This window comes from Zingiber officinale, chromosome 4A (genome assembly GCF_018446385.1).
Source record: "Zingiber officinale cultivar Zhangliang chromosome 4A, Zo_v1.1, whole genome shotgun sequence".
NCBI classification, from domain to species: domain Eukaryota; kingdom Viridiplantae; phylum Streptophyta; class Magnoliopsida; order Zingiberales; family Zingiberaceae; genus Zingiber; species Zingiber officinale.
The window spans coordinates 121,416,649-121,426,428 of NC_055992.1; the positions used below are offsets into that span (position 1 = coordinate 121,416,649).

Consider the following 9,780-nt stretch of genomic DNA (forward strand, 5'->3'; position numbering starts at 1 on the left):
TCGCTCCATTGTATTCCCCAATTGTTAGTGGAGTGTAATGATCCGACAAAGGGTCGCTTAGAATCCCCTCCGAAAACTGTTGATTGACTTGTTCGGACGAATCATCCTCTCTGGGTGCTTTCCTTCTCCTTGCATCTTGAGCGGGTGCCTCATCCGAGGATGATCCCCGATCTCTTTCCGGTCGACCCCTCTCTTCCGCCGGAGTCCATAACGGTGCTTGGTGAAACAGGATTGGCGCATGAGGGGCTTCCCCATAGGTGCTAATTGGCCTCTTGTTTGGTTCTTGAATGTCTCTGTCCCTTCGCTAAGCCTAGCGGCCTGCCGCAGAGTTTGCAGGCTCCCGTGTCTGATGTTCAAATAATACCTGTTGCCGCTCGGCCATCGCCTGTTGTTGTTGTTGCTCCACTATCTTTGTTGCTTGAGCCTGTATCAGTGTGCCAAGTTCCTCTTGTGTCAGCGTCACCGTTGTGATTCGTCTAGCGTCTTCCATCTTCTCGTTCGGATGTAGGCTACGTTCCCATAGACGACGCCAAAATGATCCTGTTCAAAGGCGTGAAGCTAGAAAGCTGGGGATGTGTCAGTTCTGCTGACTGGATGAAGACTTCTCTCCTATATGCAAAACAAACTAGACCAGGGAAGGGGTGTCCCTCGCGTTAGTCCTTTGACGCTTAAGTTAGAAATAGAAAAAGATGAGTAAAAAATAATAGGGACAGAGATGAATCCTTGCTTTTCTTCATACCTAGCATACTCTTTTATACCTATTCTAATGACTCTTCATATGCCTCTGTTTAATGATATTAATTGCAGACAAAAGACATATTTATCTTGGCTTCTCCGTATTCAATGATAGATGAAATGTTTTCTTTTATTTTCTTTTCTCCTTATTAAGTATTTGTCTTTTCCTTTTTTATTATATCGATTCATTAAATTATCAACGACACACCTCAAGCTGGACGGGTGGCCCACTCGACCGGCTCCCCTACCGATCGGGTCGATCGGACAGCGGTTCCTCCGATCAGCCTATGTAGCTCCTCTCGCTTGAGCGATATGGTTGAGCCTTTGGGTCCTGATATTGATCATTTTGACTTTGACCTATATAGTCGCCGTTGACCGTGTTAGGTGAGATCATCCTTAACGCCACATCTTGAATTATCTAATTTCCACGTATAAATAATGGCTTCTCCTAGCTATTTAAAGAGAGGGAGAGGAGAAGGAAGGTGCAGATGAGTAAATTGGGAAGGTTATTGAACATGTCTGCTGTTCCCTCCACCGCCCAAGAGGAGTCCCAGAGGAACATCCAATTCCATGCGCATGCAGTCTCCACCATCTTCACGGCACTCCTAATCATCTCCTTCCCGTTGTTGCTGCTCTTCTACCTCCGCCGCCGCCAGAAGGCCAACAAGGAATCCAGCAGTCTCCGCCTTGCACCCGGCCCGCCGGGCTTCCCAATCATCGGTAACCTCCACCAGATCGGCGACCTCCCCCACCGCTCCCTCCACCAACTCTCCCTTGCCTACGGCCCCATCCTCCGCCTCCGGCTAGGGAGCGTCACCGCCCTCGTCGTATCCTCCCCCGCCCTCGCCCGCGACGTCTTCAAGACCAACGACCTCGCACTCTGTTCCCGCCCTAACCTCGCGATCTGGCGGCGCCTCTCCTACGGCGGCCTCGAAGTCGCTCTCTCCCCCTACTCCCCCCGCTGGATCCACGCGCGCCGGCTCTTGGTCGTCCACTTCCTCGCCCCGCGCCAGATCCGAGGCCTCGCCGCCTTGATGGAGGAGGAGGTGCGCACCCTGATGAACACCGTGGCCGCCGCCGCCGCGTCCGGCCGCACGGTCGACCTCAGCCAGAGTCTGATCTGTTTGGTGTGCTCCATCATGTGCCGGGCAGTGTTCGGGAAGAGGTTCACGCAGGCGGGAGAATGCTCGATGAAGGGCATGATATTTCGGACGGCAGAGCTTTTGGGGGGGTTCGTCGCCGGGGATTTCTTCCCGTGGGCTCACCGCTGGCTCAACGCCGTCACGGGAGTGCATGGGAGGCTGGAGAGGAACTTCAAGGAGTGGGACAACTTGTTCGAAAGGGAAATTAAAGAGCGGGAACGCGACGTCACCGGCGACGGTGACCATGCCGGTGTTCTCGTGCGCTTACTCAGAGAGGAACAAAATATCAACGAAGGCGGCCTCACGAGGGACGGCGTCAAAGCTCTTCTCCTGGTAAAAACCACGTAACATCAAAATTTTAGGGAATTATATATACACTTATCCCAAGCATCAATTCTAACGTAATGATGACCGACATAATCGATCTAGGCTCAACACTTATGTGTATGAACCTCCTTTCAATCAATAGGGTAGATTCTAAGGGTCATTAAAGTAATAAATTTATTTATTTTTAGCAAATTATATAGTTATGACTAGGGGTCGATTTAGGATTTATCCCATCATGCGTCTGAAGCCTTGTACCTATATGTACTTCCCTCCGTATTTGTGGGGTTCATACTAGGGGGTTGTTAATGTAACAAGTCTATATTTTTTTAGGGAATTATACGGTTGCTCCGAGGGTGTAGCATAGACGATAGATGCATGACATCTTTGATATAATGATCAGAGTTCGATTCTCAAGAACTGACGACCTGTGATTTACCCACTATACACCTCTCTCTATATCCATGGGGCCCACACTAGGGGCCGTTAATGTAGCGGATCTGATTTTTTTAGGGAATTATACGGAATCTTAAATAAAATTAATTTTCTCTTAATCAATCCCAATCTTTAATTTTAGGACTTGATGTTTGGCGCAACGGACACAATGGCGGCGACAATGGAATGGGCCATGGCAGAGCTAGTGAGGACTCCCCGAGTGCTCGCTAGAGCTCAGGAGGAAGTTCGCCGAGTGGTGGCCGGAAAAAGCTACGTCGACGAGGGGGACCTTCTGCGGCTCAGCTACCTACACACCGTCGTCAAGGAGATCCTCCGACTCCACCCGGTCGCCCCTCTGATGCCCCACGAGTGCCAACAGCACTGCAAGGTCGGTGGCTACGACGTCGCCGCCGGCACTAGAATCTACATCAACGCGTGGAGCATCGGACGAGATGCAGATGCATGGGATAAGCCTGAGGAGTTCCGGCCGGAGCGGTTCGAGGGTAGCTCTGTCGACTACCTTGGGCAGTGCTTCGAGCTGGTGCCGTTCGGCAGCGGCCGGAGGATCTGTCCCGGGATATCGTTGGCACAGTCAGTTATGTGGCTTACACTGGCCAATCTCTTGCACAGCTTCGACTGGACATTGCCGGAGGGAGTGAGAAGGGAGGATCTGGACATGAGCGAGGTGTTTGGGCTCGTCGTTAGCAAGAAGGAGCCGCTAGTGCTGATGACAACTCCGGCGAAGTTACTTTAATTGTATTACGTCTTAAATAATTAAATAAATATATAAACATATGTATTACGCTAGAATTTACTGACAGAATTTCAATTCCGTCGGAGTTTCAAAAAAAAATAGACATGTAGCGGCTTGAATTACGCTAGATCCTGTTTACAATTTTCATATATAAATAAACCATCATAGTTGATCTTAGAATTAATTCTAAACTCTTCAGCAGCTATAGTGAGTCGTGTCTTGTTCCTTTCACTCGTCTTATATTCACTTGATTCAGGACATGATCTATGTGTCTGTCCTCACTAGACTGACTATGTCACACCTAGCCCAAGTAATACTTCCTCGTTCTACGGATTCAAATTACTCGTACATGTATATAAGAGTCTCGTACTCTTAACATGTGATGTTTTGGCCAAAAACTTTGAGTAATAATCCTAACGAGTGGCCATAGGGTATACCTCTCCTCGCAAGGAGCGGTGAATCCTATGTGAGCTATCCAAACATCTTCGATATTTTGACTTATACCCAATCATCCTAGGTCCACACCTCAATGAGGTGCTTGCTTAAGATGTCAAAGTATAAGGCTTCATGACCAAGATGACTTGTATACCTCAAGTTGAAGGAAACTTGTATTCGAACTGCAGTAAGAGCTTCATAAACATATCTATATATATAGATAATCATATGAAGTCTTATAGCGATTCACTCTAATGAATTAGTTGCCATAACTAGCATCCCCGTTTAACTCTCGACATCCCAATATCTCCAGCCAGTGAGAAAACAGCTGTTTGGCGTACCAAGGAGTATAACCAGTGCTAGTCTTACAGAATTGATGATGTCTGAATGCATCAATTCGATGACTAGGGAAATTCTAATACGTTCATAATTGTACATGTAGAGATAATCACTAGTTGTGATTCAATCACAATTTCTTTCATACCATGAATTATATTACAGACATTCAGTAAATGAGTTTAAGACAATCATGTTGGGATCTTAGATGGCTAGAGGGGGGTGAATAGCCTCTTTGAAAAACACTAAACAGAAATTTCTTCAAGAACTTTGTTAGCACAGCATAGCGGAAATAGAAAAACTAAAATGAAAGAAAACAAACACACAGCAGACACAAGGATATACGAGGTTCGGGGATAACTTGCCCCTACTCCTCGGCGTGTCCGTAAGGAGGACGACTCCTTGATCTTTCGGTAGATCACACCCCGGACAAGATCCGGCTGAAGATGTCTCCTTCTCGGTGGAGCAACCTCTCAACAAAGTCTCAGATGATTATAGATTTAAGCACAAGACTTACAGTGGCTGAGAAAAATATTAAGATGAGCTTACAGCCACGCGGAGAAGAGAACAGAGCAGAGAGCGCACAATCAACCTTCTCAGCAAAGAGCTCACAGCTTCACCAACTTGCTTTCTCGAAGGCTTGATCACAAAAGACAGAGAATTCAGAATTACTCTTTCTGAACTCCTCTTCTTCCTTCTTATGTCTCTCTGCTTCACTGGCTCGAATCACCGCCGTCTGCAGAATCGCTGCTGCCAGCCAGGCGTAGCCAATCACCTCTCCTCCTCTTCTGATTCTCTGAACACATGCCAATGGAAATCACTGGCGTCTCTGGATACCAACCAATGGGAAGAAGTCAAACTGAGCAGCCCAATCGTAATCGGATTTCGCCAGTGAACGTTGATGCCCCAAATGTATTTGTTGCAGCAAATTACAGTGAAAAGGGTACTTGTCTCCTTCTCTTAATGAAGCTTAATTTGAATCCAAACATGAGAATGTGACCTGCAACCTGCAAGCTAGAAAGACTCACAGCAAATGGTTAAAAACAGATAGGTGAATACAAATACGGCAATCAGAAAAAGTGCATGCAAAGCAAACAATACCGTGGGTGATGCGGGCCGAACCACGCTGAATCATCGCGATCGGTGCGGACCGATCAGAACTATCTGATCGGTCCCGGACCGATCAGAGGTCGTTCAGTGACTAGTGATCGTGCCGGAACCCCAGGACTATCCTGATCGGTCCCGGACCGATCAGATGTCGCTCGTCGATGCTTAAAGCCTCGATCGGTCTCCGGACGATCAATAAAATCTCGATGAGCTCGATTGATTTACGATCGGTCCGCCGATCGGTAAAATCCGATGAGCTCGATCGATTTCGATCGGTCATTAGACCGATCGAAACGCTCGATAGCCATCGATCAATTCTGATCGGTCGGCGGACCGATCAGGCATAATCTGTCGGTCTCCGGACCGATCAGTGCCTGATTGTGCCACCGGATCGGTCCGCCGACCGATCCATGCTGATACCGTCTGCTACTGTATCCTCCGGGAACGGCTCCCTAGCTCTCTCCGACTTCATCTGGTCCTAGAGAACGAGCTACCGAGCCCTCTCTGACTTCGCATGCCAAGCTTCCTTCTTGGACTTTTCAACACCAGATGTCCGATCACCCTTGATCCATCTGGATTTTCCCTTGCCTGGCTTCACTCACCAGGACTTGCCAACTGCCTAACATCCCAGTTAGGACTTTCCCACTGCCTGGCTTCACTCACCAGGACTTTCCAACTGCCTAACATCCCAGTTAGGACTTTCCACTCGTGCCAAGCTCCCTGCTTGGACTTCTCCAGTGCCAAGTCTCCATACTTGGACTTTTTCCCGAATCAGGTCAACCAAGTCAACCTAGATTAGTAATTAATCTGAGTTAAATATCTGATACAAACTTAAATCAGTGTCAACAGCAAAACAACATCCAGGTCAGACTGTATCAACAATCTCCCCCTTTTTGTTGTTTGACAACACGATTTAAGTTTAGATCAGAAATGCTCATATACCCATAATTTTAGGGAAATCAGGATCCTCCCCTAAGACGGATACACCACCAAGTCAAGGACGGGAATCAAGATCCTTCCCGTTATCCTCTCCCCTAAAATCAAGCTTTCATACATTTCTAAACTTAGGAAACTTAGGTATCCTCTCCCCCTTTGTCAAACACCGAAAAGGTGCAAATGAGGTGACAAAAACTAAAAAGGCTCCCCCTTAATCCATACTGCCTTCTTTTAACTGACCTAGAGTTCCCTCTAAGGTCACAATACGACAGTAAGAAAGACAAAAGATACAACCAAATCATGGCATAGGAACAGCATAAAAAAACATAGAAAATGAAGCATAATAAGGAGCAAGCAAATATAAAACCGAGTAGCATAAATATATGAGTGGCATCAGAAGTGCAAACATCCAGGTCAGACTAACAAATAACATCCAAAATACATACAGACAAGGTGACACACAGACTATATCAATCAACGTCCTCAACATGAGGAGCATCATCATCATCGGCAGGAAGGGTGAAATCCTGAGGCGGCACGCTGGAGGATGGATAGCCTGGGTAAGACTGCGGAGTGGGTATCGTGCCATCCATCCGAGTAGCAACTGCTGTGTCACCACCTGATGACTGCGCATATCATCGAAGCGCTGGTCAATATGCCCGCGCAGGTCATCGTAGCGCTGGTCAATCCGTATGCGTAGTCCATCGAACTCAGCAGTCACCATCTCCTCGTGACGATCAAATCGGCTCTCCAACTCAGCGATCTGCCAGCGCAGGTCCGGATCCGCCTCGCCAATGTCAGCAGGAGGAGCAGCTGCAACCTGTCGTGGAGGTCCCCGTGGTAACTCACCTAAAGCTCTCCCATCCTTCCACTGAACATCCCCATTTTGCCCTATGATTCCAGACTTGGAAAATGCCCTTTTCCCAAGTCGGCAATCCTGCCTGACCATTTTGATTATTCTACCCTTAGAGACATCAACCTGAAGGGTCTCAAGCCAATCAGTAATTATATGCCCATAAGGCATATAAATAGTGAAGCCGCTAGGCTGAGAATATGATATGATCGAGGAGTAGATGCTCGACATGATATCAAAATCAAGACGCCTACGCAACCCGTAAAGCATCAGACAATGATACGGTCGAATCTCTGATAATGGTTTAGATGTGATAGGTAGAAGGCAGTTCGTGACAATTTTAAAAAGAATGTAATCTTGAGGAGATAATCTCAAGGCTGCAAAAGTAGGGAAGTCAACATCTAGCTCATCTAGCCCTTGTCTAGGCTGTCTGAAGAAGTACTCATATATATCGTCAGGTGAGATATCAAACGGTGGAAGTAACTGTTCTGGTAAGTCAGGAAATATCGAAAAGACATCACCGGAACACCTCCGACAATTGAGATACTCAAAGAAAGATGAGATACTGAAATCAAGAGTCCGCTTAGCAACTCTTGTTTTAAAACCTTGATCATTAGTCTCATGAAGGTTATTATAGAACTCAGAGACCAAGTCATAGTTGATATCCCGTTCCAAGTAGACTAGTGAATCGAGTTTGTAGTATGCTATGATTTCGGACACTTGTGGGCAAAATTCGTCCATGAATTTTCTATCCACGGACCTACAAGGGAGTAATTTGAATGTCCTTTGTTGAAAAGCTTGCTCAGACTGGCGGTTTGGGAATCTACTGGAACTAGCGGGTTGGGGTCGGGAAGGAGCAGCAGGAGTTTTGGATTTGGATGTCTTGGTTGGTTCCTTAGAGGTTCCCTCACCATCAGTGGGTTTCTTCCTAAGGGGACACAATGGGGTAAAATGGGGCAATGAGTGAGCACCGGAGCCACCAACAAATAAGAACCGAGACAACAATAACAGAAGATCCAGTGAGAAATGAAAACACAATGCCAAGTTTTAGAGAGGTAATAAGTTACCTTGGTGCCATTTGAACTTTAGGCTAGGGCTTCCGAGGGCTGGAGCTTCGGCGTGCAAAGAGAAGAGAAAGGGTGAACTGGTGGGAAGAGTCGGCTAGGGTTTCGCGTGAATGAGGAGAAGGAGGGATCGGGAGGTTTTAAGGGTTTAGATGAGTGTACAGTGAAGAAATGATCGGACGGTTGTCCGATCGGAGATATCCAGAGCCCCTGATCGGTCACCGGATCGATCAGGAACCGATCAGGAGGCAGATCAGTAAGGTGATCGGTAGCCTTGAAGCCCCGATCGGTCACCGGACCGATCGGGAACTTCTGATCGGTCCGTAGACCGATCGGTGTCGATACCTAAATTCAGTAATTCAACCTGATCGGTCTATGGACCGATCGAAGAGCCTTATGCGTATCAGATTATCCTGACCGAACCGTCGGTGTGGTAACTGATCGGTCCCCGGACCGATCGGATTCTGACGAAGGTTGGGAAGTTTTGGATCGATGCCCGGCCGATCCATCTTCTCTGATCGGGCCGATCGATGTCGATCTTGAAATTTCAATTTGACCGAAATCCTTAGATATGTTTGATAGTTCGTAGAAGTTTCTCCAGTAAAACTTTCAAAATCAATATCTAGAACCCTGAGAATCTACAAGCATAACTATGTCCTAACGATGGGCTCTTATGGTGTGAATTTGTTTATAATTTGAGACTTTCAAATTCGACTACAAACACTGAGATTTCAGACAAGTTTCAAGTTTGTCAAAATAGACAACTCAAGGTTAAAAACTGAAATCTTCAACCTTGCTATGTCCAGTCCCAAATTTGGCAAAATATGTCCAAATTTCTATCATTATTTCAATGACCTATCCTAGTGTCAATCAATAATCACGAAAGGTCGATCAAAGGTATCAAACAGTCCAACAATCAAGGTTACATGATTTATAGGGAAAAGTCCAACCAAGTTTCCTTGGTTGGAATATATGAGTAAGATCTAGGAACCAAATACACATGAATTATGTAATGGTCTTCCCCATACTCAATTAATGTCTCTTCAACCTAATTATTCAAGGGATGCATGATACATTTTGAATAATTTGGTTGTTCCTAGCATCTCACCCCATTTCTAGCAAACAAAAATATTTTGTTAAACCTTATAGTTTGTGTGAGATGTTCCCAAGTTGCCCAAAATCATTCCCAATTTCTTTTGTCATTTTAATTTGTCCTTATTGATCATGATGAAGTCCTAAGGACCTAAGGAGCCAAACACATCCCCAACTCCCTCCTTAAATGACTAAATTCATTTTCCGGAAGGGGTTTGGTGAAAATGTCGGCTAGGTTTGACTTTGACTCCACATATGTGAGCACAATGTCACCCCTAGCTACGTGATCTCTAATGAAGTGATGACGCACTTCAATGTGCTTGGTCCTAGAATGATGGACTGGATTTTTAGTTAGGTTGATCGTGCTAATGTTGTCACATAGCACTTGTACACCCTTATAAGAAAGTCCATAATCCTCTAGGGTGTGTATCATCCACAACAATTGCGATACACTCTCTCCCATGGCAATATATTCGGCCTCGGTCGTGGAGAGAGCAACACAATGTTGCTTCCGACTTGACCAACTAACTAAAGATGAACCTAAAAATTGGCAACCCCCACTAGTGC

At 46.3% G+C, this 9,780-nt stretch overlaps 1 protein-coding gene across 1 annotated transcript; it reads left to right on the forward strand.

The window, feature by feature from the left end:
• Window positions 1-1,201: 1,201 nt before the first annotated feature.
• LOC121970824 (cytochrome P450 71A9-like) lies at window positions 1,202-3,574 on the forward strand. Its single transcript, XM_042521795.1, has 2 exons — window positions 1,202-2,210; window positions 2,779-3,574. The coding sequence occupies exons 1-2, from the start codon at window positions 1,224-1,226 to the stop codon at window positions 3,388-3,390; spliced, it is 1,599 nt and encodes a 532-aa protein (XP_042377729.1). The 5' UTR covers window positions 1,202-1,223; the 3' UTR covers window positions 3,391-3,574.
• Window positions 3,575-9,780: the final 6,206 nt, after the last annotated feature.

Coding starts and splice junctions, on each gene's coding strand:
- LOC121970824 (XM_042521795.1), top strand. CDS start 1,224: ATGAGTAAATTGGGAAGGTTATTGAACATGTCTGCTGTTCCCTCCACC. Junction 2,211..2,778: donor GCGTCAAAGCTCTTCTCCTG/GTAAAAACCACG, acceptor CTTTAATTTTAG/GACTTGATGTTTGGCGCAAC.